Here is a 27802-nt window from a genome sequence, read left to right as displayed (position 1 = left end):
CCATCTGTTTAAAGGTTTGAAGGAAGTATTATATAGGCTATGGCATATTACATACAATAGATATATGTACGTGTGTGTAGTATTATATATGTGTACATAGATGTCAAGCGATCTGCCCAATACCTCCCAGCGGGCTCCCCCTGGTAGTGGGTAGGCAGCCCCACAATGGGGAGCAGCCCTGGGTGAAGGCGGGCCACAGCCTCCTCCTCCGAGATCCTCCTGTGCCCCGTGTGGGTGGGGAGGGGCATGAGGGGGGTGGAGGCTGCTAGAGCTGGGAGGCGACCTGGCGCAGCCGGAGTGCTCGGGTCATCCCTCTGCAGAACTGGGGGTACCAGGAACCCCGCCCGCCTGCGAGTCCTGGGCTCAGCTCTCCCCGCCCACCGCGGGGCTGGGCGCAGGCTCCGCGGCGCGGGGACCGCGCGCTCCTGGAAGCAGCCACCGCTCTTCCGTGTGCGCCGGCCCCTCGCGGAGTCTCCCAGTCCCTGGGCGCCTGCCCGGCCCGCGGCCGCTTTTTCCTCTCCTGGCCCCGCGGCTCCTGCCGCAGTCGCCGGCGGCGGAGCAGCGCTCAGCGCCCCAGGTACCGAGCGCGGGAGGGAGCGGGGCCGGCGACCCGCGGCCGGGCGGAGAAGGGGCGGAGGCGCGTCCGCGGCTCCTTCTCTCTCCCTGCGGGCCGACCCGGCATCCTCCCTCTCGCCGCGGGGACCGTGTCCGCCCGAGCCCGGGGTGCCTCTGCGCTGGCTCTGAGACCTGCCTTCCCCGCCGGGGGCTTTGCTCTGGCCCGTGGACCCCCCCACCCTGCGACCCCCAGCACCACGGCTCCCCACCTGGCGCACCCCCACTACGCCCACCTGCCGCGGGGCGGCCTGGATAGCGCCCACTCGCCCTGGGTTCCCACCTCCCTGGGTCCCTGACCTCGACTCATCTTACCGCCCGTCCCCTCTAGGGGCTCTGCTCCCACCCGGCCAAACGCTCCCAGAGTCAGCGTCCCGGTCCTCCTGACTTTCGGCCCGCTCCTTCTGGAGGGCTCAGCTCATCAGGTGCCTCCTCCCAGACTTCTTACCGCTTTGCTCCAGGTGTCCCTACATCACACCCGAGGGAGCCCAAAGGCCTCCTCTCCATCCTCCTCGGGTTGCTGCCCCTTGACCCAGAGCCCCATTCATACCTTCCCATCTGCGGCCCCGGGGGGTGGTCTGTTCTCACCGACTACGCCCATCCAGCCTCTGCACCTGCGGGTCCCTCTCTCCGTCTTCCCGCCCACCCTACCTCGTCCTCCGGACCCCTTTCGGGCCTCACGTCCTCGCCCTCCGCCCTCATGGTCCCAGAGCAGGGCCCCGCCAACAACAGCACCCTGGACTGGGAGTCGGGGCCGTCATCGGAGCCGGGGGGCAGCGGCTGGGTGGCGGCCGCGCTGTGTGTGGTCATCACGCTGACGGCGGCGGCTAACTCGCTGCTCATCGCGCTTATCTGCACGCAGCCCACGCTGCGCAACACGTCCAACTTCTTCCTGGTGTCGCTCTTCACGTCGGACCTGATGGTGGGGCTGGTGGTGATGCCGCCGGCCATGCTGAATGCGTTGTACGGGCGCTGGGTGCTGGCGCGGGGCCTCTGCCTGCTCTGGGCCGCCTTCGACGTGATGTGCTGCAGCGCCTCCATCCTCAACCTCTGCCTGATCAGCCTGGACCGCTACCTGCTCATCCTCTCGCCGCTGCGCTACAAGCTGCGCATGACGCCCCCGCGCGCTCTGGCACTGGTCCTGAGCGCCTGGGGCCTGGCCGCGCTCGCCTCCTTCCTGCCCCTGCTGCTGGGATGGCACGAGTTGGGCCGCGCGCGGGCGCCCGCCCCGGGCCAGTGCCGCCTGCTGGCCAGCCTGCCCTTCGTCCTGGTGGCGTCGAGTCTCACCTTCTTCCTGCCCTCGGGCGCCATCTGCTTCACCTACTGCAGGATCCTGCTGGCCGCCCGCAAGCAGGCCGTGCAGGTGGCCTCCCTCACCACCGGCATGGCCGTCCAGGCCTTGGAGACGCTGCAGGTACCCGGGGCGCGCAGGGAGACCCGGGCTTGTGGGATGGAGAAGAATGAGCAGCCATTGGGTGCCCACTAGGCATCCGCCATGTAATATACAATTGCTGACGACCTCCGATTGGTCATTCCCAGTTCCCACCTTTCTTCTGAACTCCAGACTCAATGTCCAGCTGTCCACAGGACGCTCCAGGATGTGGGGCAGTCTTCTCGAAGGTAACAGGTGCAACAGGGAATTCAGGGGGTCCCACCTCTCCCCACCTGCTCGTCCCCCCGTCGTCCCCATCGTGGCAAATGGCACCATCATGGCATCGCACGCCAGAAACTTAGGAACAATTTCTCTCCCTCATGCTCATGGGATTCATCTGCAAGGCCTGTTGGTGCTGCCTCTAAACATGTGTCACCTCCAATGACACCTTCCTGATCCAAGCCACCATTGCTTCTTACCTGGGAGCCTTTGATAGTCTCCTGCTCGCTCCTCCTGCCTCCACGCCAGACCCCCTCCTATCCATTTTCTGCACAAACAAAAGCAGAAGCGTGATCACCTCACTCCCTTGCTACAAACCCTTCAGTGGCTCCCCATTGCTCTCAAGATAAAAGGGGAGACCTGTGTCAGGATCCGGCCTCGGGATCCAGTCCTGACCACCTCTCCAGCTGCACCTCTTCCCCTCCCCGCCCCTTTCTCTGCAGCAGTCCTGTGGCCCTTCTGACACTCCTAGTGGGCACCAGACTGACTCTGTGCCCAGGTCTTTGCACTGGCTGTGCCCTCTGCCTGGAATGTTCTTCCCCTGGAGCCGCCCTTGCCTGACTGAGACTCTTCTTCAGCTCACACGTCACCCCTTCCCAGAGGCCCTCCCTGACCACACTGTCTGCAGACCTCCCTGCCCTCCCCCACCCTTTTATTCTTGATCCCGATACCCAGTTTATTTGTTGATCTGTTCATTGTCTGTCTCCCCCACTGGAGTGTAAGCTCCCACGAGGGCTGGGTGTATCTGAGTGAGTTTTGATCTCCACTGTGCATAGTAGGTGTTCACTGGTTACCTGTGAACGGGGTCGGCGCTCTTTGCTCAAGGTCTGCAGTGCCTAGAGTGGAGTGGGTCACACGGTGCCCGAGTCCTATTGTTCACGCCAAGGGATGGGACTTTAGACTGACCAGGCCTGAGCCCTAGAGAATTAGGTCACAGGCCCCCAAGAAGATCCCAGATGGGCTCTCCAGTGTCATCTTGGTGTAGCCTCAGGTGGAGGAGGTGCCTGCAGGATGGGAGGTACTTTGGGTGGGGGGGTCACTGGATAGATGGGGGCTGAGAGGCTATCACCCTGGTCGGCAGCCCCCCCAGAGCGGCTTACCCGTGTCATCCCAGCAGTGACGCCCATCAAGTAGGAGGACAGGGTCTTGGGTGGACAGGAGGTCCTGGCTGCGGCCGTGCTCTCTCCCCCATCTGTACTCACTGGAGAACGTTCTTGAGTCTCAGCAGGTGGCTGTGACCCTGACTTGGTTCTGCAGCTGTAGGGCAGCTGCCCTGGGCCATCCGTCCTCTCTCCTTGGGTTCTTGTAAAGGAGCGTTTCCCAGACGTCAGGCGTTTGAGAACTGCCTTGTGGTATCTGCCTTGCTACCCCTCCACCCACCCTCGCACAAGCCTCAAGCCTCTTCATCCGTATGTCCTTAGCATTTCCTTGGAGACGTCTCATTTATCTTTTTACTTCCATGAACTTATTTAGAAAGAAAACTCCTTTTCTCTTCCGGAAATGGACAGTCAGTATCCTGGCCATAAATAGAAGGTGATCATGAACACAACCTCACCGAGGCTGCAGGAGCACCAGCAGTGTTACTAAAGCCCAGCTTGGATGTGGCTGGAGATGCTGAGCCTGAGGCCGGCTTTCTCTCTGTTAGACGTTGGAGGGATGTTAAAGACACAGTACCATTCACACGAGACTTTCTCTTGACGTAACCGGAAGAGCTGGGAGGGAAATGTAAAGGCCTATGTTATAAAATAACTCAGTTATTTTATAGGGTGTCCATTTACCACCCAAGGGTATCTCCAATGCTCACACTCTGGGGAGCTCTGCCCCAGTGACTAAGGAGGTGAGAAGTTGGCCGGCCTCGGTCTGGATTCTCGGTTCCAGCAGTGTCTGTGATGCATAGATTTTCTTTCCATGAAGCTAACTGGCCAGGATTGTACCTGAGACTGTGGCCTCAGCACCTGGGCAGGTGTCTCCCGAATGCTAACAGCTGCAGCTCCACAGCCTTTGAGCGCTCTCTAACTGCCAGGCACTGAGCTGAGTGAACCCCCCGAACACCCAACGGGACAAGTAATCATCATCCCTGTTTGACATCTGGGGAAACCGAGGGCAGGTGACGCCCAGGGTTGCACAGCTGGTTAGTGAGGTTCCAGCTCAGGTCTGGCTGATGCCAACGCCTGGATCGGAGCGTCGTGCTGCCTGTGGACAGTGACACGCTCTTAAAACATTGACCTCAGGGGCGCCACCTGGCGTGAGACCCTCCACGTCACCGGCTGTGCCTTTTCAGTCTCCTCTACTGGGTCCTCCTGCTCCTCCACCATCCGAGGCATCCCCCGGCCTCAGTCCTCTGACCTCCTTGCTCTTTTCCCACATTCACTCAGTGAGCTGGTCTCGTGCCATGACCAGAAGTACCACCTACACACTGATGACTTCCAGCCTGGGCCACTTACTTACCACTGCCCGCAACAGAACTCCGGATTTTCCAGGCTCCAGACATCGTTCCTCCCTTGTCTTCCTCATGTCGACTAACTGATATGAGTTGCTCAGGCCAGGAACCTTGGAGGCAGCCTGGATGCCTCTCTTTTTCTCACACTGCACACCCAGCGTGCTTTCTGCTTTCAAGACACTTATCATGTCTCGGTTGCCTCCCTTGGTCCCCTGGGCTTCTGATGCCTGGGTTATTGCAGAGATCACCCACTGGCTTCCTAAGCCCATCCTTGCTCCCTTCTGATCTTACACAGCAGCCGCAGTGATCCCTTTAAAATGCAGGTCCTGGGAATTCCCTGGCGGTCCAGTGGTTAGGACTTGTCACTTTCACTGCAAACTGTGAGGCATGGCCAAAAAAAAAAAAAAAATGCAGGTCCTGTTATGTCATTCCTCTGCTCCTTCTCTGGCCTCCTTTCCTTCCACCACCCTCCACACTCCTTCTATTTCAGTTCTCCTGGCCCCCTTGTTATTCCTTGAGCATACCAAGCACACTTCTGCCTCAGGACCTTTGCACTTGCTGCTCCCCCTGCCTGAAGTGCCGTTTCCTCACATCTCCGCAGGGTTCTCCCCCTAACTTCCATCACTTTCTTCTGGCCTCTGCTTGGCTGTCTTCCCTAATCCCTTCGTCAAGAGTAGTAACGGCCATACTTGTCCAGATCCCATCCAGTCCTAATTTCCTAAGTTATTCTCAGCAACAAATACCACCGCCTGACATATTATGTACTTTCCCATTTACTGTTTGACTGTTTATTTCCTCCTACTAGAATGTAAGTTCTATGAGGGTGAGGACTTGTCTCGGTTGCTATATTCCCAGAACTTAGAACAGTGCCTGGCGTGTCGTGAGTGGTCAGTGTACGGTGATGAGAGAAATGAAATGAACAACAGTGCTTCACAGAGCCAGGGATTCAATCCCAACTCACATCTCTTCCTTTTCTCCCACTTTTAGAAGCAGTTCTTGTAGCTGATGAATCCTGCGCTTTTTAGTACATTGATTCACTTCCTTGGTACCGTGTTGAGTACCTCCCTTGTGCTGTGGTTGCAGGGATGAGTGGGTCTGAGAAGATCCTGCCCTGTTGGAATCTACTTTCCAGCTGGAGAGCGAGACACTGATCACGAAACCCTATCATGATGAGAGTCCTGGAGCTTAGAAGAAGGGTGCCTCCGCCAGTAAACATTCAGGGTCTATTACTCCCTGTGCATACGTTTGCAAACTAAAGCAAGGAAGTCACGAAACCAAAGGCTGGGAGGAGTCTTCACGGGTCATTTAGCTGTGGCAGAATGACCCGCAGTATCTCCAGCCAGAAATGTGTTTGTGCAAATTCTTCCTACTTTCTGGAAAGCCTTTTCTCTTTATTTGAATGAGACAGTGTCAGACTCTCCCATTGCCCTTGCTTCCAAACCCACTCAGATCCTAAGCGAGCCTCCTGCAGGGCAAGTTTCCTCATTGCCTGGAGAATTGCCTGCGTTTGGGGAATTTGCTTCTGGGATGCTGCCTCTGCTCTGGCCTCCTGGATTGTGACCCACTTACCCCACCCAAGCTGGCCTGCCCCAGAGTCCAGCAGCATCCAGCCTGGGGACGGAGGCGTTCTCAGTGCCTGGACCTAAAGGAACTGATGAGAATGAACAGAACTTGGGGGTGTGTTAGGCCCCTTTCCTCCTCTTTCCAGCCCCACTGAACCCTTAGCTCCTTCTCCCATCCAGCCTCTAGCTTCCCCACAGAGGGAAGGGGGCTGGGCACCCGTCCCTGGAGTCCTGGCTCTTCAGGGGTTTCGGACAAGGGAGCTGAGCTGGCTGGAGCATCTTTCTATGCCTCTGTCCACCACATCTGCCTATTGATGTGAATGGCCTTTTAAAAAGCCACTGGTTGGCTCAGCGGTTTCAGTCAGGTCTTCCCAGCCCCAGGGGCTGCAAGAAAGAGCTCTGCTTAGAGGCCAGGCAGGGCATATGGGCTGGGGTTGGAGAGAAGGGTGTGAGAGGCGGTGGTGGTGCCAGAGTGAGATGCCACCAGGGCAGGAGTGTGTGTGTGTGTGTGTGTGTGTGTGTGTGTGTGTGTGTGTGTGAAAGGTGGGTGCCCATGTGGGGATGGGACGCATCCTTGGGGGATTCCAGAGGGACCAGTGTGGGCGCTCAGCCTGCTGGGGAGCAGCGGTGGGAGGCTGAGCTGGGAGTTCCTGCGTTCTTAGTCTCTTTCTCTCTCTGCCAGAATTCCTGTGTCTCTGTGGTCAAAACCCTTTCCCTATCCTCTTCCTCTGCACCGCATCTTTCCCCCTTCTCTATCCCCCCCTCTCCGTTCTAGCTCACCCCTCTCTTCCTTCTGCACCCCATATCTTCCTCTCTCCCTCAATTTCTCCTCCTTTTTCTCCTCCCCCAGCTTTTTCACGCTCCATCCCCCAGCTGTGCATCATTCTGTCCTAGTGATCCATCTTCCCTCCCATCTCTGCTTCCTCCTCAGAGGAGGCTGTGATCACAGAAATATCTTGGAGGGGGAGGAGGGGGCTGAGTGGGAGGCAGAGGAGCAGAGGAGCAGAGCCGAGCATGACAGCCTTTGCTGCTGCTCAGAACGAGGTTGCCTGGTGCAGCTGGGGCAGGGCACAGGAGCTTGTGTGTCTGGCTGAGCACGGGTTCAAATCCTGCCTCTTTCCCGTCGCAGCTGGATGACTTTGGATGAGTCACTCACCTCCGTCTATCTCAGGGGTAATGCTATTTATCATGTGAGGCTGTTTGAAGAATCAATGAGATGATATATATAAACCTGGCGCACAGTAGGTGCTTGACAAATGTTAATTCCTATCCTTTCCTCTTGATGGTAAAAATGCACGGTTCTGGGGAGCTCACCCCTTTGAGATTTTCTAGGGGGAAAAATCACCCTCGCTGCCGTCAGCAGCCTCATCACCATTATGAAGGAGCCGAGGTGAACACAAATAATGATAAACAACAAGGTAACAATCACACGGTACTTACTGTGTGCCAGGCACTGTTCAAGTAACTTTCTATTATCTTATTTAACCCTTACTGCAACCCTACGAGGTAGATGCCATTGTAATTGCCATTTTACAGATGAGAAAGCTGAGGCATAGAGAGGTAAAGTACCTTGCTTAAGTTCACTCAGCTAGTTAGTAACAGAGCCATGGTTTAAACCAGGCAGTCTGGCTCCAGGGCCTATCCTATTACCCTCACACTATGATTAGTTGATCGTACAAATTTGAAATTACACGAGGGAATACATAAGTACACTTTAAAATGAAAATTCATCCATAACGATAAAATAAAAGACCTCTCTGACCTCATCCAATCACCTCCCACTCCTACGTCTCTCAATGTCTTTCCGGTTCTTTTTCTGTGTGTTTCCATATTTGTTTATGTACCTAAAGAAACTTAGTGCTTTGCTTTGTGTATTTTTTTGAACAGAGGGAATCATGCTGTATCTCTTGTTTGTACAACTTGCCGTTATCACTTGATAATGCGTCGTGGGGATCCTTCCATTCGATCAATTCATTCTTTTAAACATCTGTGTTGCATTCTATAGTGGTAATGTACCGGGGTTTATTTAACCACTCTCCTTTCGATGGACTTTTGGGCTGTTTCCAATTTTTTTCCTATCACGAAGGGTGCTGTGGTACACACTCTTGTCCAAGCCAAGTGTAGAGACACAGGTACGGGTTTTTATGGACATAAGGATCTGTAAGCGGACTTGCCTCCTGGAAGGGCACTGCCAAATTGTCCCCCAGTAGCTGCCCTCTGACAGTGACAGATGCCACAGACATGTATAAGGGACATGCAAACAACAGAACGTGCCACGGGGCCATGAGGTGGCTACGGGGCAGAGAGAAGTGGGAAGGGTGAGGCTGGCATCAGCCAGAACCCAGGGTGTGGCCTGGCGGTTGCCACTGGCTTCTGCTCCATGAGGGACTCTCAGTGACAGTGGTGGGGTTTTACTTGGGGATGCCATCCTCCAAAACGGAAACGGCCTGGTGAAGTGCAGTTTCTAGAGCCAGAGATGACTTTGATTCCTAACTCAGCACTTGTCTGCTGTGTGACTCCTGGAAAGTTATTTTGCCTCTCTGAACCTCATCTGCAAGATGGAGATTATAATACCTTCCTCCCATAAAGACTCAGTGGCAGAATGAACATCGACTGCTGATGCATAGTCAGTGCTCAGTAAGTGGAGATGATCATTTGGGGTCACTGGTACTTTTATTTGAGGCTTTGTACTGGCGTGATGTGACCTTGGGAAGGTTCCCCCACCATCTCTGAGCCTCAATTCCTTCTCTCTTCCCTCTTGCTTGTGTGCTTGGGTCAACTTTTTGGGGAGAAGAGGAGAAAGAGAAGTACAAGTTTGTCCCTAGGAAGACTAGAGAGGGACTCTCTTAGTCCTTCTGGATTATCCTCCCCTGATGACTGCCCCCAAATGTCTCCCTGAGTACCTTGGTACCCTAGTGCCCTAGAGCTCTAGCAAGATCACAGCTGTCTTTTGCCCCCTCCTCAGGTCTCCAGGGGCCAGGGGATACCCGTGTAGCTAGGGCTTTCTGGAGACGGCGTCTCCCTCTTCCCCATATGTCTGTCCCCACTGGTGGCAGCAATTCAAAGTCACGGCAGATCCTAGGAGATTCCTATGGGGAAGCAGGAGCCTCTCCCTCTCGGTTGAACAGGTTGGCCCACGGGAGCCATATAGAGTTCACTCTGGAGAAGAGAAAATGAGAAGGAGAGAGAAAAGCAGATCTTCTTTTTCTTCCTTGCTGTAGCATAGTGGCTCAGAGCATTTGTCCTGACATCTGTGCTGCTTTGGAAAGCTTAAGCTGCTGGCAGAAAAACAGGGCTCCTGAAGGTGCTAGAAACTCCCCCAGCCTCACACTCATACTGCTGACTTGACCTCAGGGCTGCTGTGTATCTACACTCACTCTGTGTCAGGCACTGTGCATGCACGTATATCCACAGGTTCAAAGCAACTCCGTAAGGTGAGTATTTTCTCCCATTTTACACATGTGGAAACAGAGACTGTCAAGATCACAGGGCGAGTAAGTGGTAGAGGCACGATTTGAAGCCAGATCACTTGTCTTAAAACAAGCTCTTGCCTCTGCATAATGTTGCCCCACCAAGACAGAGGGGAGAAATCAAGGCCTCTTTTAGGCTGCTCTGGGTGTCTTTGATATTTGTCTAACCAGATTTCACTTGGAGAAACACATCGAAGGGTGGGAGTTGCAGTGTGCCTGTCTCCCCTCTCCTGCCACTGCCATTCCAGACCCTATAGAAAGATATTGTAGGGACGCAGCTGGGGTTTCAGCACCATGGACAGTAACCAAGCCTGGCTACCCTGAGGAGGCGGGGAGAGAAAAAGGGCTGGGAGGGGGATGGGGTAGGGGGTTTGGCTTTGGTGCTCGAAGGGCTGACACAACTTGCCTTTGCCTCCTCCACCCCATTTTCATCTGTGAAGGTTGCCTGGGAATCTGGTTCCCTTCCTGCCTCCTTCTCTTTCATCTTCCCATACCCAAACTATCTTTGGTTGCCTCAAGAGCTAAGCTGGGCTCTCATGCAGTTTAGGAAATGTTGGGGGGAAACCCCTGGCTTTCAAAGCCCAAGTATATTCCCAGGCAGCCCACATGCCCCTTCATAATTCAATAAGTTGTGCGCACCTCTGCATACCAGTATTTACTTAAAAATTGTCAATATAGGTGGCTCTTGCCTTGTGGAAAGCTGATATATGAAAATCCAAATTGATTACAATACATGGTTCAGAGGAGGGCTTCACATTCCAGCTTTCATGGACCCCTAGGAGTTTCATGGATGGACTTCACAGTGGTCTCTGAACCCTCTGGACATGAGGGAACTTTTTTCTCTGTGTGTGTGTGTATTTATAAAATTTTATAAGCCTTTTGTTTTCTGAGGAGTGGTTTTGTAGATTTCATTAGAGTCTCAATGGACTCACAAAGTTGAAAAAATTAAGAGAACCTCTGGGCTAATGGGTCATCTGGGATCAGAGAGCCTTTTGAACGTTTTGGGACGCCTGCGCTCACATTTGTAAAGTCACATTCTAACCCCTCGTGCCGTGTTCCCCGTGGAGCAGCTCCTAGCTTTTTCCTCCTCCTCTCCCCTGGTTCCCGCTCACGGAGTCCACGTGTGCGAATGGAGATGTCTGTCACTCCACAGTGAAATCTGTGTGTAAAATGCCAAGATTGCTTGCATCCCTAGTAATTTATACAGATTTAATTGTACACGTTTGTTTTGGGCACATATTTTCAAAAATGCACTTTATTTTGTGGAGTCTGAGAGTAGTGGTGCAGACAAAACCATCACTCCAACATATGAAGAGAATCCGTAGGCAAAGAGATTGCCGAGCCCTGGACAGCAACGGTCCTCTTCTGTCAAGTACTGTTCAATTGCAGCTAATTCGTGTAGTGCCAAAGTGCAGTGCAGGACAACACTGCCCCAAACGCAAATCCAACAGTTCAGAAGACCCACACGCCTTGCAAAGGACGACATTTGACCCTGGCCAACACACATGACCATGAGCCCCGGCACCTAGGAAATCTCACTGCACTTTCTAGAGCTCCTCGTGAAGCGCTGGGTCAGGGTCATAGCTCGGGGCAGGACCAGGACCAAGGCTCCGTCTGTTTCTGGAATCAGGGCTCAGTCTGGTCCGGGGTTGAGGCTCAGTTTGAGATCTTGTTATTAGGGCTCCGCCTACGGTGGGCATCAGGGGTTCGGGGCCGTGAGTAGGGCTTAGCTTATTGCTGATGTCAGGGCTCGGTCTGAAGCCAAGATCAAGGTTCAGTCGGGAGTCAGGGTCAGGCCTCAGTCTAGGACTACAACTGGAGCTCATTCAAGGGTCAGGGCGCAGTTTAATACTGGTACTAGGGCTCAGTCTAGAATTAGGAGGAAGGCTCAGTCTGTGGCTGGGAATAGGGTCAGACTGGGGCGCATTCTTCACTAAATCACGTGGCTTTCCTTTCCTCAGGTGCCCAGGACCCCGTGCCCCGGGGTGGAGTCGGCTGACAGCGGGCGTCTAGCCACCAAGCACAGCAGGAAGGCCTTGAAGGCCAGCCTGACACTGGGCATCCTGCTGGGCATGTTCTTTGTGACCTGGCTGCCCTTCTTTGTGGTCAACATAGCCCAGGTAATGCTACCACAAGGGGCAGGTAAGTCCACGCCTGGTTGGGGAGGCCCTGAGCCCCACCCCTGCCCAGACCCGGGGAGGGAGGAGGGCGGGCTGCCCCTCCATGTGTTTATGTGTCTGTCCCATCCGTGCTGGGTGGGGTGGCCTGCGTCCCTCCTCCAGGACCAGGCATGACGTGCCCCATCCCTCCAGGCCGTGTGCGACTGCATCTCCCCGGGGCTCTTTGATGTCCTCACATGGCTGGGTTACTGCAACAGCACCATGAACCCCATCATCTACCCGCTCTTCATGCGGGACTTCAAGCGGGCCCTGGGCAGGTTCCTGCCGTGTCCCCACTGCCCCCGGGAGCGCCAGCCCAGTCTTGCCTCGCCCTCCGTGCGTACCTCTCACAGCGGCCCACGGCCGGGCCTGAGCCTGCAGCACGTGCTGCCGCTGCCCCTGCTGCCGGACTCGGACTCGGACTCGGACCCGGGCTCGGGGGGCTCCTCAGGCCTGCAACTCACGGCCCAGCTGCTGCTGCCTGGAGAGGCCACCCGGGACCCCCCGCCACCTGCCGGGACCACTACCGCAGTCAGCTTCTTCAACGGTGATCCTGTGGAGCCTGAGCTGCAGCTGCCTCCGCTTGGTACCCCGAGGAACTGACACAGGCTTGGAGAGCTGGACTGGATGGGACCAAGTCCCTGAGGCCCTGGACCAGCTCTTGGCTAAAACCAGGATGCTACAGGTCTCCCGGGAGCCCGCTGAGCTCCAGGGGGCTGCACGGAGCCAGCTCCCCGTGCCCACTCCAGGCCTCCCACCTGGAGGGCTAGTTGCTGGCTCGGTACAGTTTTCTTCAGGATGCCCCACTATTGAGTGTAACTTGTGGCTGTGTGTAGAGCAAGGCTGGGGGACTCCAGGGAGTGGGGTAAGGACCTCTTGGCCCAGATTAGGATGAAGACAACCATCTCCTTTGCACATTTCTGTCAGACTGCGTGGGAGGGACATCTCTGTCTGCAGAGGCAGCTTGGCGCTGGGCCAAATTCCTCGGTCCTCCAAGTGTGGTCCGTGGGCCACCGCATCAGCTCCCGGGAGCCTGTTAGAAATGCACACCCCTGCCCGACCCCGACCTGGTGTTCAGCGGGTGGATCCTGCGCACGTTATGGTTTGAGACGTGCTGGTTCAGGTGATCTTTAACCCCGAGGATGGTTTGCTAGACAGTTTTTGGACCAGTCAGGTTCTCAGGATACACCTGCCCACACACAAAGCATCTGAGACTGGGAGTCAGGCAGGCTACATGTGAACCTCTGCTTCACCACTTACCAGTCCTCGTACAAGTTCCTTAACCCCTCTGAGCCTGGGAGTCAGGCAGGCCTACATGTGAACCTCTGCTTCACCACCTACCAGTCCTCGTACAAGTTACTTAACCCCTCTGAGCCTATTACTCCACGTGCAAAATGGGAGTAACGATGCCTGCTTCATAGGGTGTCTTGAGCGTTAGGATACTGAACACAGAATGCCCGGCACTCGGCAGGTGGGCGGCTGGTGGTCCCTGCTGTTACAGCTCCTGGCCATCCAGCCCCCTGGCCTCTGGCTGAGGGCCAGGAAGGGCTCTTTGTTCCCACTGTTCTTCCACCTTCCTCCTCGTCTTCAGCCCCGGCCCGGTCCCACAGCCTGGCTCGCTCTGGAAGCCGGGTAGGGCCCCCACCCCAGCTCCCAGGCGGCTGCACTGCGTCTCCTGGAGCCGAAGGGAGAGCTGGTGGCTTCTGCTCAGCACCAGGAATGGTGTTCCTCTAGCCTGGACTTCCTTGGGCCTAGAAGGGAACCAGCTGGTGGGGACAGAACCAGCCCTTGCCCACCTCCTTCTGGCCTTCCCAGGGCTCAGTGGGAGTGGTGGCCATCGGGTCAGCAGAGTTGTAGAGCTGCCCCTGGCGTGGGCTGGTGCCCTCGGGCAGGCAGGTGGACCCTGGCACAGGGGCCTGCTTTGTTCTGACGGGGGAACTCTTGGTTCCCAAAGCTTACCTACTTTAGGTTTCTTTTTAGTCAGAGGTTTTTCTTACTCTGCTTCCCACCTCCAAGTTCCATCCACCCAAACTCCCAGGGGCCTCCACCGGCGGCCTGGAGCTCTCCTTGGTGCTGAGTAGACTCAATTCTGGCCATGCCGCTGGCTGTAGAGGGGCCCTGGTTCTACTGGGGCTCCCCCTCTACCCCCAGGCCTGCCCCAGTGGACTCCCAATAAACACTAGCTGAGGCGGTGACCGTGGTGTGAACTGAATTCAGGCTGTAGAAGCAGCTGGTGACGTGGGAAGAGACTCTGGGTGCAGGTGTCCTGGGTTCTGGTCCGGACTCTGCCCTGAGTTTGCTTTGGGACCTCAGCAACGTCATTTCCTCTCTCGGGGCCTCAGTTTTCCGTGGGTGACATGAGCTGTTTGGATTAACAGCAGTAGGAGTTCTGTAAATAGTTTTTGAAACAAATACACGTACCCCTGAGGACCAGTTTGGCTCCAACACTCTAATTCCCCTGCCTCTCCCCACTCCTCGCTGCCTCCCCTGAGCTTGTCAATATTTTCTCTGCCGGGGCCTTGGTTTCCCCATCTGCACGATGTGGGGGGGGGGATTATCTCTGGCCCGCTCATTCAGAGACAGTGGGAGGACCAAAGGGGATGGTTCCAGGGATGCAGATCCAGTGGCTAAGAGCTTGGGCTCTAGAGGCCGACTGACTGGAGCTTGAGACTGACCAGCTGTGTGATCTTGGGTAGCTTACCTAACCTCTCTGGGTCTGCAAGTGAAAATGAAGATAATAATAGAACCTACCTCATAGGGTTGTTGTGAGGGTCAACTGAGACAATGCAGGTAAGCACCCTGTACACAGTAAATACCTAATAAATGGTAGCTGTTGTTATTATTTATTGTTAGAATCATCACACCTCTGTTTCTGCTATAGGAAATCCTTTCCCCATCTAATTCATTCTCGTCACAGGCCCTGTCCACACTGCCTGCTGATCCAGCATTTTCCACCACGTTCTGTAACACTTCTTCACCACGTTCTGTAATTGTTCTGTAACAGTTATATCCAGGGCCACTACGCGGCATAACTTTGGGGGGCGCCCTTCACATCACGTCTTTATGATGCTGCCCCTGTAGTTGTGCGGTGCACAGCCTGTACAGCTGCATGTGGCAGACCTCATCGGATCTCCCAAGAGCAGAGAGAATAAGCTGCCTGTCCCACTTGTCCCTGCTCTGTAGGCGTGGCAGTGGTGCCTGTGGGCGAATGGGTCGGCAGACACCAGGCTTGTGAGGCTGGGGAGCGTGGCTGGGTGGGAGCCTCAGGCTCCACAGAGCTCCTGAGCCACCTGATGGGCAACCAGACCCTAAGCTCTGACCCGCAGCACAGGAGGCCCACGGCTGGTCTAGTCCTGGGGCTCTACACTGTGCTGGGTTGACTCTGCAGAGCTCTAGCCTTGCTTCCTTGGGGAGGGGACGGTGTCTTCTTACAATCCCCCTCCTTCCAGTACCAATGTCTTCAATTTAGGAAAGACAGTGGTGGAAATTCTGCATCTCCAGAGCTCATGTGAGGGACCCGGTGGAGTGGGGTAAGAGAGCACTGCATATAGAAATCTGGGAGAATGACTCTTCCGGGGTCAGTCCAGCCCTGGGCAGGACCCCTGTGTCTCGCTGGTACAGTCGGGGCAGCCCAGTGGGTTGGGGCCCACGCCATGGCTGCAGACAGGGGGGCTCTCAGCAGGGCTGGCAGCAGCAGGAAGAGAGGCCCCTTCAGACTGGTCCAGTCTCACTGGCACTTGGGCTTGGCTGGGGTCAAGAGATGTGGCTGCGCTGGGGGTGTCTCCCAAGGGGGATGTGGGACCTTGGGTTTGCCCATCCTGGTTGGTGGTCTTATCCGATGAGGAGGGCGCTGCTGCCTGGCGAGGCTCCTCTTGGGGCAGGCTGCCTGGGGCCAGCAAGAGCCCCTTCTCGTCCCAGCCTGGCTTGGTGTGGATGCCCACGGCCTTCAGGATGACGTCCATCTGCTTGGCGTAGTCCAAGTGGCCGCTGACCTGCAGGAGGACAGTGAGTGAGGACCACGGGTGGTGGGCAGACCCCAGTCCTCCCCAGGGCTCCTGGGCCTCTCCCTCCGCATCTTCACCAACCAGTCACCAATGCCATGACTCCAACCCTCAATGATTCTCAAGTCCAGAGTGGGTGGGAAGCCTCTGGGTTCAAAGCTGCTCTAAAATTTCTTAAATAAAGACGAAGGAAGCTTCTCTACAGAATCTGGGTCCTCTGGGGGCAGGAAAGACCCTCCTGTTATAGTTGGAGTGGAAGTTCCTGTTCTCTGCCTGCAGCTTTAGGCTACAGTGGAAGGGCTCTGTGGATCACCAGCTGTGGGACCTTGGACAAGCCCCTGTATGCCTCTGACCTCCATGTGCCTCAGCTGTAAAATGGGGACAGTAAGAGTAGTTACATCAGAGGGTTGTTGTGAGGGTTCCTCCAGGAAAAAGCCCCCAAATCTAAAATAGAACTATGGCTAGAAAGATTGCCAGGTACTTTCTACGATTCACTCTCCCCCTTTCTCTTAGTCATAAGAACTCCAGTTTATAGCTGGGTACGTTCTCCAGCCTCCCTTGTTGCTAAGTGTACTACGGTGATGAGTTCTGGCCAATGAGATGAAGCAGCAGTGTTATGTGGCGGTCCTTGGAATTCTCTTTAAAAGGGGGAGTGCTTCGCTTTTCCCCCTATTTCCTCTTTCTTGCTGGCTGGAATTCAGACAGGATGGCCAGAGCTGTGGCAGCCGCCATGAGCCATGAGTTGGCTCACTAAGGATGGCAGAATAGCAAGACAGGGAATTTCGGCCCCTGAAAGCTATGGAGCCACCAGCCCTGAACTGCCTCTTCTAGCCTTTGCCTATGGGACAGCATCACCTCTTGTGTGTTTAAGCCACTTCATCTGGGCCTTTATTATGGATGGAACCTTCACTAAGACAAGGGTCAAGAACTCAGAAGTGCCCACCCCCTTCTTGAGAGAAGAGAGACTCCCCTATTTTTGTGTTGGTATATATCAGCGACTGAAAAATAGGGGTGTGATTGGAGTGCCCGATGCCTAACTGTGAAAATGGACAATGGTTGACACACAGTAGGTCCTTAATACCTTGTAGGAAATGAGTTTATTGAATATACTCCTTTGACAGGTACTGGCTGCTAATTGGAGGTGAAGAAATTGAGGCAGAGAGGTAAGGTGACCTGCCCAAGGTCACCCAGGTGTCAGAGCTGGGGTCTGAATCCAGGCCTGTTCACGTCATAGAAAATCAGGTGTGTGGTGGGGAAGACTTTAAAAATCATTTTCACTTTACAGATGAGAAAAGAGAAACCCAGAGAGGGGTGGTGGTTTAGCTTAACGACACACAGCACTTGAGACACTGAGAGCAGAGGCTGCTTCGCTCAAATCTCCTCCCTGAGATGGAGGCTTGCACTCTCCCCAGCCAGCCTAGGGTGCCTGCTTTAGTGCCAAAGGCAAGCACAAGACAGAACAGTCCTTCAAGGCTGAAGAGGAAGGTTTTTGTCTAAAAAGGAGACAGGAAAGCACTGGGGAGGCTTGTGCTGGGGCGCTCAGGAAGCAACACAAAGGCTCGGCTGGTAACACCTGCATTTCCATTCGAATCACAAATCACACCGGGTTATTCCAATGACTTTGCAAGAACACAAAAGACAATTCCCTGTACAGTTTTGTTATCTTCTCATAACCTGCTTACTTCTTGTCCTTTTCTTTACAACCACTTCTAAAGAGTGTTCAGTGAAAACACACACATGTATACACACAGAAGAGGCTTTTCAGATCCCTGGGTTCAGGGTGGAGGTCAAGGTAGGGCAGCATCTTTCCATAGCGGGTGGACATTAGTGGCTGCATGGCGCTAGAAAGAACCTAAGTTTGGAATCAGAGACATGGGGGTTCCAGACTTGGCTCTGTCTCTTTCTAGTAACTGGGTGAGTCTGTACAACGTCCTGAGACCCAGCTTCCCTGTCTGTAAAATGAGGATCATGACACCTCATACCTTGAATGTCTGCTATGAGAGCTCCAAGGGCCTGGGACTTTGTGGGAACTATTCTGTTCCATATATGACCCCAAACACTTTTATAGGGACATTACACAATTAGGGTTAGTGATACCCATCGCATGGGGTTGGTGGGAAGATATAATACAAACCACAAGGCACAGCACCTGGTACACAGTAGGTGCTCCATAAATATGAGTTCCTTTAATTTAATTTTCTTGGAAGGAGGGATAGAAGGTAGGGAGTGAGCTAGGCAGATCCATTCAGGAACCCAAAACGGCTGCTGAAGCTCCAGCCATCACATCTGAATTCGGGCCAGCAGTAACCTAGACCCACAGGGACAAACAAGGATGACCTCCCTATACCTTTTTGATGTTGGTGAAGGGCTGGTACTCGGGCTGGGTGGAGGCAGGCAGGACAGGAAGGGAGGGAGGTGTTTACGGCTACTGGCTACAGCTGATTCCAGATGGAAATTCCACTGTGCAGCTGCCCTAGAATGCAGAGCTCTGGACCTTCTTGGCTACAAGCTGGTCCAGGTCTCAGCTAAGCCTAGTCCCTGATCTGCCATTCTGCAAAGACCCAGAGGCAGAACTGGCTGGCAGAGTTCCAATTGTACAGGTAGCCAGAGGGATGGGAGAGCGGGAGTGAAGTGGATGGGAAAAGAATTCCTTCTGAGCAGTGGAACATTCTGGCGCGGCTGATGTTGGATAAAGATTTCAGCCCAAGACCATCTCCCTGGCTGTCTAGACTGAAATCTGCCACCTGTCCAGATATGCTGGATGTCCCTGGTGCTAAGAAGCCTCCCTGACCTTCCCACGCTGGTTACGGACCCTTCCTGGGGCTCCCCTGCAACAGCACTCACTACACACCATCGTCTCCATCTGCTTGCCTCTGTCTGTGTTCTGATAGACCGTGTGAGCTGAGGAGGTGCACACCTTTAACTCACCTCTACTCCCCACATACAGCCCTGTACGCTGTGGGTGCTCAGGGTAACCAGAGCCACACAGGATGAATGGGCCTCAGCGCTTCTGGTTTCCTGCCTTGCAAGACACCTTGACTTACCCAAACCAAAGCTGCTGCCACCTGTCTCTGCCTGGCCAACAATTCCCAAGCCTATCAGGCCCCCTGGGGTTCCTTTACTTCTTGGGCCTCAGTTTCCTCCTCTGTAAAATGGGGCTAATAAAGATACGTACACCATACACCATGTGGGCTGGTTGTGAGGATTCAACGAGATAATACACGTCACAGGCTTATTGGCCTAGAGTTGGAGGTCACTGACTGGAAGCCACAGAGGTGCGTGAATGCAGACAGTGTGAACACACTGGTTAAGAGCCCAGGCTCGGAGGTAGGTTCCCTAGTTCATCTGGCTCTGCCACTCACATGCAGTGTCCCTTCCTGCGGCCTAAGTTTCTATCCCTGTACAATGGGGTTATTATCCCTACTTCATGGGACAGCTACGGGGATCAAGTGACATAAGGTCTGTAAACCATGCAGACACTGACTATTGTTGTTATTATTGTTATTATTCGTGAATGTCTATTGTGTGCCAAGCCCTGTGCTAAGCTCGAGAAGCCAGCTGGCGTTCTTTTGGGACACCAAGACTCCAGAGACCCTGGGCTCTGGAGAAAACTCGTGACGTGGCCCCCGGGGTGGCAGAAATCCCCACCCGCTGCAACCCAGTCCCCACACAGGAGAGCCTGAAAGGTGGGCAGGCAGCCTGGCCTTTGTCTGCTCCGTTCACCAGAGATGCCCTCTGCCTGCGACAGGGCCTGCCCCTGGCTCACTCCTGCTCAGGCTTGTCCTGAGATCAGGAGCCGCCGCAGACCACGTTTGTGTCCCGTGGCTGACGCTGGGAGGATGCTCAGAGGGCTCTGCCCACGTCAGCCCAGCAGGGAGAAGGAAATTCTCCTGTAGAAGGTCCTGTAGGTTTCTGCTCCGAGCACAGGGCAGCCAGTGCTTCGCAACAGCAGTCACGAGGACTCTTTTGCCAGCAACCTCTCTTCCAGCAAGAATTTTGAAGGAAAAGAGGAGGGCAGCACAAAGGCAATGCTAATTACCTCCAATTACCCAGAAGAGGAAAGCACTGCTTTTTGTGATGTGCTCCTAATGCGATAAAGAGCTATTGTTAGGCAGGAGCTGGGAAGCTGCCGTGAAGGCAGTCTGAGTGGGGAGAGGAGTCTCTGAAGCTGTGGTCCCAGAGGCAGAACTGAAGGTGGACACAGGGGCAGGAGACGCAGGAACCAGCATTAAACGAGGGCCTACTGTGCACCAACCATATCGCATGTGCCCTGGAAGACAGGTGATATCTCTTGTTTCTAGGATGAGGAAATCGAGGCACAGAGAGGTTCAGTCACTGGCCTAAGGTCACACAGCCAGTATACCAGTGGCAGAGCCTGGATTCTAAGCCAGGCCTCTCCGGCACCAAAGGCTGTGCTCTTCCCACTGTATCCCATTCAGGGGCTTCCCAGGGCAGAAACTATCTTTCAGGGGCTTTGTAGCATTTAAAGGAAATTTTCATTTGAAAGGAACGTTCAGCCATTCCTTTTCACATTTGATTCTTGTGGCAGAGGAAGACCCCTGGAGTGGTGAGGCATCAAGTCACTTCTCCCCTTCACCCCATCAGGGTACAGGGACCCTCAAACAGGACAGAGACCCCTGGACATGGGCCAGGAGGCATCACTGAGTCCTGCTGTTTCCTGGTCTTGTTACCCAGCTTTCCTCACTCCTACAGGGAGGTGTACAGCACAGGCTCTGGACCTGGTTTCAGAGACCAGATCTATGACTCTCTGGCTACACTGAACCTATTCTCTCAAGCCTCAGTTTTCCAGTCTGTGACTTGGGGATGCCCAATACCCACTGTACGGGATTGCTGTGAGATTGACATCACGTGAAGCAAGTCTATCAGGGATAAAGATGATCTAAGGAGATGGCTCTAGGGCTTGAAGTTCATGTCTGTCCTGGGAAGACTGCCTCCTGAATTAGGAGTGATAAGTTTCATGGGTGGATGAGTCTAGAAACTCTTCTTATTCTTGGACCAATACCAGCCCCCAAAGCTGCCGGCCAGGAAGACACGGGACTGCTTCACTCGTGTTGTCTGGTGGGTCAGGACTTGTGAGCTAGGGCCCTGGGAGTCTGGGGGAGTGAAGATATAAGCCAGGACAAATTGGCCCCAGTGACATGGTGGCAGGCTGGGTGGGAGGCCCAGGGGACCTCGGGGCAAGGTCACGGCCCACGAGCTTCAGTGGCAGCAGTGCCTGATAACGTTCTGGTTTTAAGTTTTTGCGCTAGAATCCCCCTGTGCTCTCCTCAACCCTCAGTCAAGTTTCAATAAGCATGCAACCCAGCATTAGCTGTGCTGGTGGGGGTGGGTCAGGGTGCCCGGCTTCCCCTACCACGAGGTGCAGTGTGTGTGCGTGCGTGTGTGCGTGCATGCGTGTGCGTGCGTGCGTGCATGTGTGCGCGTGCGTACGTGTATGCATGCGTGTGTGTGTGCATGCATGTGTGCGCGTGCATGCGTGTGTGTGTGTGCGTGCGTGCATGCGTGTGTGTGTGCGTGTGTGTGTGTCGCTGGGCCAGGCTGCTGTTGAAGCTGAAGGGAGAAGCCAGGGTCCTCCGGGGTGCCCCTCCCCAGGGGAGTTTTCAGATGCCCAGGGAGGGGCCTGGACTGTCTGCTCTCAGGTAGGATGGTGCGGCTGGCTCAAATTACTTATGTGGTACCTGGGGAAATTGGGTTACGCTCAGGAAATGCTTGGTACTTGATAAACGGCAGCCGGCAATGTAATAATTGGAAAACAAAGTTCCTGTTCTCGTGAACCTTGCAACCCGGGCATTTTCACTGGCTGAGTTTGCCTGGGGACATAACTGCAGCTCAGTATATCCTCATCCTCCTGGCAGCTGGCACCTCTGCCACTGGTTCTCACATCTACCCAACGGGGGCGATGCCCACTGGCTTCAGTCCTGCTCAGCCCTGTCCCTGCTCTGTGACCCTCGGCAAGTCCCACAGCCTCTCAAAGCCTCAGGGTCCTCATCTGTACAGTGGGGATACGGATACTGCAAAAGGTTTAGGGCAGAGCTGGGCATCAAGTGAGTGTCCACACATGAAGCTATTATTAACTCCCTATGACAGACATGTGGTGGGTGGACGAGGTTCCTTCAAGCCCAAAAGATGGCTCTAGAAACTCAAATTAGGTTTGTGTAGCTGCTGGGGTGGGCTCCCTCGCATTGCATTCCATTCCCAGCAAGAATTCTTTTCATTGTCTGCCCTGCCTAGTCTGAGATGTGTAAGAATCCTTGGGGAGTATGTTTAAAATGCAGACTTTCAGGCTCCACCTCCTAGAGACTGATTTAGGAGGTCTGGGCAGTGGGGCTCTGGGATCTGCATTTGAAATAAACTCTCCGGATGATTCCAAGGTGGGGGACCTGGGAACACACTTTCCCTGCTCTGTATTCCACGGTTTCACACCCTGGAAATTGGGCGCTTCTGCTCTGGTCCAGCCTGAATGCCTCCACTTGTGTCCTCTGGTTGTTTTGGTTACTTCCAGGAGAAATAGACTGTCCTGACCAGTAATGTCGGCTGGGGGAGTGAGTGGGGGCGGTGGGAGGAGGAGTGGGGAGGCGTAGTGGGAGGGCAGTAATATAGGGGCAAGAGCATGGGCTCTGGAGGTCCAAATCCAGGCTATTAGTTGCTAGTTGTGTGATGGGAACTTTTCTAAGTCTCAGTTTCCTAATCTGTGAAATGGGGATAATAGTGCCCGCCCCAGAGGCCTGCGGACAATGCCCCAGCACAAGGATGGTGCCCGTGAACAGGAGTTACCTCTTCCCAAGTGAATTCTCATGACCTCCCTCCTCTGGGGTGGACTGAGCCCGGGCCAGTGTCCCTGGGACCTGGGTTGCTGGGCTGGAGTAACGAAGTGCCCAGCCCTCCAGCCCCGGGAGGGACAGGTGATACTCACCATGGAGGACAGGTCCACGTTCTCCACCCTCTTGTCCTGCAGCAGCACGGGCTGTAGGCCGGCCACTCGGAGCTTCACGGAGGACGTGCGGTAGACAAAGCTCAAGAGCCAGTCCCCACTGTGGGCAGAGAGGACGGAGTGAGAAGGGCGGACGTCAGCCTCGGAGGGCCCTGCCTCGCCCCGGGGGAGCCTGGTGGGACGGGAGCTTCTGTGGGAGACCAGGGCCCCACTGCACCCGTGTATGATGGTGGGAGCTGCAGCCACTAGCATTTCGGGAGCATTGCCCAGGGCGTGGCAGCTCCAGGGAGGCTGCTTTGCTTCCTGCTGGGCCCCCAGAGCAGAGAACAGCGCTGGCCTGGTGGGCAGTAGACGAATATCTGTTGAGTGAGTGACTGAGGAAGCTGGATGAAGTTCTCCACAGTCTGCATGTGGCTGGGTGAGCTGCTCTCAGCTGGGGAGGGTTTCCAGTTCCCAGGGTGGGGGGTGGAGGCTGGTCCAGGGCTCCCTGGGAGACGAAAGAAAGGCAGCAGGGCCTGGGGGGAGAGGATCACAGGGAGCTGGGGCCACCATGCTCCGTGGCTTGGAACTCTGGGTCTGGGCCCCCATCTCTCTTTGAGCTGGAGGGACCAGCTGTGCTTTCTGAGACAGGCCTGGCCCAGCCTGCAGCTCTCCCTGCCCTCAGCCACCTAGGAGGTGAGTGCGGCCCCCCGAGGCAGGCCACAGCCCTGGAACACTCCTCCACTCTCATGGCTGCTGTGAACACCACGCCCTGCCCCCATCCAGACATAAACCCTGCACTCTGGCAAGGAGATAACCCCGGACACTCTGTGGCCCGATTCTTCAGGTACACCGAGCACTGTCCACGGGAGACGTGGTCTGTGGGGTCCACGGGACAGCCTTGCCCCTCGAACCCCTGTGCCCTGTCCGGGGTGAAGCTGGGCCCCTCCCTCAGCAAGTCCATGCACGTGGACGCCTCTGTTCCCCCTCTGCCTCCAGGGCTGAGACCCCACTTAGCACACTGGGCATCTTTTGTTTAGACTGAGTCCAACTCCGGTTGCAGGGCCATTTGAGCCCATCGTTTTTGTGCACTTGTGTGAAAGAAGGGCCCTCCCTCCCCGCGCGTGCAGGGGAATGTGCTGAGGGTCAGGAGTACCCAGCCTGCCCGCGTGACCCTCTGTGCCCACAGGCGAGGCCCCAAAGCAGTCTGGGACCCAGGGTGTTGTGGGCTCTCCAGGCCTGACCCTCTGGGATCTCTGGCCGCATGGGTGCCTGTGTGGTTACCACCCTGGAAGCCTCTAGAAGGCTGGGGTCCAGAACTGAGGGGCTCTCAACAGACCTTCCTGCTGTGCCCCACCCTGAGCGCATCAGTCTGTGACTCCTTCCCTGAATCGTCCACCAGGTCCCTCGAGCAGAAGCCAGCAAAGCCATGTCCTAGGCCTCCCTTCCCGCCATGGCCAACTTATCACGGAATCCTGCAGATTTGTACTACCTGCCCCTACTCCCCACTCCCCCCAAACCCATCCCTTCTGTTCCAGCCCTGAGATCAGGCAACTCCCCGCCCAGCCCCCCACGGACAAAAGGAACGGCCTCCTCCTCGCTCCTGGCCTCACCTCTCTCCAGCCACTGGGGTCTTCAACTCTCATCCGACCATGGCCCTCTCCTCTCAGAAGCCAACCTTGACTCTCCACTACCCACAGGCCTTCTCTTCTAGAAAATTCCCTAACTGCCAGAGAGCAATGTTTGCACGTCGCAATGGTTACCCTAATATTGAAGGCCCAAGAAACACTGTCCCTCAGAATGATGGCTAAGGGGAGAAGAAAGGAGACTGACTCAAGTTGTTTTATTAACTAATCGTGAGACTTACATGCATCCAATACGGGGTGTGAGGGAGGCCCCTATACGGTTCTGACATAGAAAGCAAAGGAGCAAAGTCAGGATTGTTCCTTCCCAATGATCCGTCTTAAACATGACAACACTCTACTTACAATGTTAAATGTACTTATTCATACACATGTAGGGGCAGGACAGGAACGTGTTAGAAGGTTCCACATCCTCAAAACTGTGCTAAGCAAACCACAGGGCCTTTGCTGGCATTCCAGACCCTCTGCGCCCAGCATCTGTCTCTTTTGCCTGGGGTGGGCCACGAGCCCACCCTCGGGACCACCCAGAGCCAGTCCCACCCTGTCAGTTACCAGCTGTGTGACCTTGGGCAAGTTGCTTGACCCCTCTGAGCCTCAGTCTCCTCGCTGTAACCTACCTTCCGGGGCGGGCAGGAGCGTGCACAGAGATGGCACGTCGTGTACCCAGTGCTCACACACGTGAGCGCTCAGGAGGTACCGGGTACGATGATACCTCCCGCTCTGGGCCTTTGTGGGCAGTGTGGCCTCTCTCTTGCTCCGCCTACTCTTCCAGGCTCTGATGGGCTCCTATCCATCTTTTCAAAATTCAGCTTGCATGCCACCTCTCCAGGGAGTGCCCCTGAGCCCTTCCACTTGATAGTATTAATCCTTTATCCCTCACGTGACTGGTGTATGCTCCTCTTGTGACCTTTGTTACATGTCCTCCGTGTGCCTGTTCCTGGGTCTTTTCTTTTTCCGGGCAGAGAGCTTGTTGAGGGCAGGACTGTGCCTTAGGCTGCATCCTGTATCCTGAGCAGAATCGGGAACTCCCTTGGGGGTGGGAGGTGGGTGCAGTGCCCAGCAAGCCAGGCGTCGATGGCCCTCCAGGCCAGGCGGATGCATACAACTGAACCTTGATTCACACCGCATGACCTGTTGAAGGGTGTGCCGTGGCTGCTGACAGGCCTGGAACCACTTGTGGGCAGGGGGTCCTCCCCGCTCCTTCTACCATTATCCCCACACGGTACTGGAGCAGAGACCACACAGGGAGTCCCCCGGGGGCTCAGAACAAAACCCTCTCATTGCAGATATCCCAACTATCAGGGAGACAGTCTCACCTGAGTTCACATCCTGGCTCTGCTGTGTGACCTTGGTGAGGCACTTGACCCTCTCTGAGCTTCAGTTTCCTCACAGTATAATAGGGAACAGAATCACTCGCCCGGTTGGCTTCCAGGGGGTTCGTGAAAGCCCAAGCAAGTTAAACTTGCAAAGAGCTTTATTAATGTACATGATAAATTTATAAACGTATATAGTTTGGGAGTGTTGGCCTGAAGCTCCCCCCAGCCCCTCATTCCACTCCCAGTCTTTAAGTAGGTTTACGGCAACTAAAACACTTTTGGGGGCCAAGAATATGAATTCCTGGTCAGTGCTTAATTTAATCAAAAAATTACAGTTATTGTTTTGGTCTGTGCATTCCTTCCCTCTTCTCTCCTTCTTCCTCCTCTCCCCCTCCTCCTTTTTCTCTCCAGAGAGATGGCTCAGGATCTCACAAAATAATGGGAAACCAAACTTATTAGCCTCAGGTTCTCAACGGAACAGATGGGTTTAATAAGATTCTGCTGCTTTCATATTGCACACATGCAATTTTAATTCTTTCCCTTTGCTGTTTATGAAAGCATCAAAAAAATCGTGTGCTGCGAATATGCCCAGTAATAATAATTATAACCGCTATTGTTTACTGGGCGCGTATAAAGCGCCAGCCTTCATCTTACATAATCTCATTTAATCTCCCCAGAAGCCCTGTGCAGGAGGGACTGTTATTCCCATCTTACAGGCAGGAATACTGAGCTTCAGATTGGTTTGTCCAAAGCCACCTGAGTGGTAAATGGTGGAGCCAGGATTTTATCTGAGGGCTGTCTGCCATCAATGTGGTGGCCATTCCTTCTCTTTTCTTGTTTTTAATTAATTAATTTTTAAAGATTTTTTTGGAGCAGAGTTGATTTACAATTTGTGTCAGTTTCTGCTGTACGGCAAAGTGAATCAGTTACACATATACGTGTATCCACTCTTTTTTAGATTCTTCTCCCATACAGGCCATTACAGAGTATTGAGTAGAGTTCCCTGTGCTATACAGGAGGTCCTTATTAGTTACCTATTTTATCTAGAGTAGTGTGTATATGTCAATCCCAATCTCCCAATTTATCCCTCCCCCCACCCCTTACCCGCTGGTAACCGTAAGTTTATTTTCTACATCTGTAACTCTATTTCTGTGTTGTAGATAAATTCATTTGTACCCCTTTTTAAGATTCCACATATAAGCAATATCTTCATTCAGTATGACAATCTCTAGGTCCATCTATGTTGCTGCAAATGGCATTACTTCATTCTTTTTTATGGTTGAGTAATACTCCATTGTATATATGTACCACATCTTCTTTATCCATTCTTCTGTTGATGAACATTTAGGTTGCTTCCATGTCCTGGCTATTGTAAATAGTGCTGCTATGGACATTAGGATGCTCTTTTCTTATTTTTTAAACTGTCCTTACTTAAAAAATTAAAGTCTCTTTTATTAATAAATATATATATATATACACACACATATATAACTGAATCACTTTGCTGTATACCTGAAACTAACACAATGTTGTAAATCAACGACATACCAATTAAAAAAAAGTCTCTTTTAAGTCCTACCTCCAATCCCTGTCCACTCTTTAGGGGTGACCACTCTTATTAGTTTCTCAGGTCCCTCTGGACCTGCCTGTCCATTCTCATACATACAGATACATATATGCACACGCAGAAACATCTTCCTTCGTAAATGGGATCACAGTACGTATTGTCGCACTTGCTTTTTTCCCCTTAACTGTTCCCCTCTTTGTGGTCATTCAGGTTGTTTTAAATTTTTAATTATAAATGAAGCTGCAAGGATCCCCTTTGTGCCTCCATCTCTGTGCATGTATCTAGTACAGCAGGATCCCAGAAGTCAGGATCTGTGGGATCAGAAGATCGGCACATTAAAAATTTGGATAGATATTGCCAACTATCCTCCACTGCATTCAGCTGCCACCGACAGGGTAGGACAGCGCCCATTTCTCCACATCTTCACCAACACTGAATGTTATTCATGTG

The 27802-nt window shown here is 54.1% G+C and overlaps 2 protein-coding genes across 7 annotated transcripts in view; one reads left to right on the top strand and one right to left on the bottom strand.

The window, feature by feature from the left end:
- Positions 1-953: 953 nt before the first annotated feature.
- On the top strand, positions 954-14634 carry HTR6 (5-hydroxytryptamine receptor 6). The gene is made up of 3 exons (XM_027109938.1): positions 954-2026; positions 11697-11855; positions 12048-14634. The coding sequence occupies exons 1-3, from the start codon at positions 1313-1315 to the stop codon at positions 12495-12497; spliced, it is 1323 nt and encodes a 440-aa protein (XP_026965739.1). The 5' UTR covers positions 954-1312; the 3' UTR covers positions 12498-14634.
- An 87-nt stretch (positions 14635-14721) lies between these two features.
- Positions 14722-27802, bottom strand: part of TMCO4 (transmembrane and coiled-coil domains 4) — a 96754-nt gene continuing 83673 nt past the window's right edge. For 5 of the 6 annotated variants that reach the window (XM_027109931.1, XM_027109933.1, XM_027109930.1 and 2 more), the window contains 2 exons: positions 22830-22947; positions 14722-15886 (listed from right to left, as the gene is read on the bottom strand). In XM_027109931.1, coding sequence (XP_026965732.1) covers positions 15473-15886; positions 22830-22947 — 532 coding nt within the window. In that variant the 3' untranslated portion in view covers positions 14722-15472. The other variant, XM_027109935.1, reaches the window with a different exon arrangement.

The sequence above is a fragment of the Aethalodelphis obliquidens genome, unplaced genomic scaffold (assembly GCF_003676395.1).
Source record: "Aethalodelphis obliquidens isolate GAN/ISIS:26980383/991018 unplaced genomic scaffold, ASM367639v1 scaffold9, whole genome shotgun sequence".
Taxonomy (NCBI): domain Eukaryota; kingdom Metazoa; phylum Chordata; class Mammalia; order Artiodactyla; family Delphinidae; genus Aethalodelphis; species Aethalodelphis obliquidens.
The sequence above is the reverse complement of the archived record's forward strand: the minus strand, read 5'-3'. Positions and strand labels throughout refer to the sequence as shown.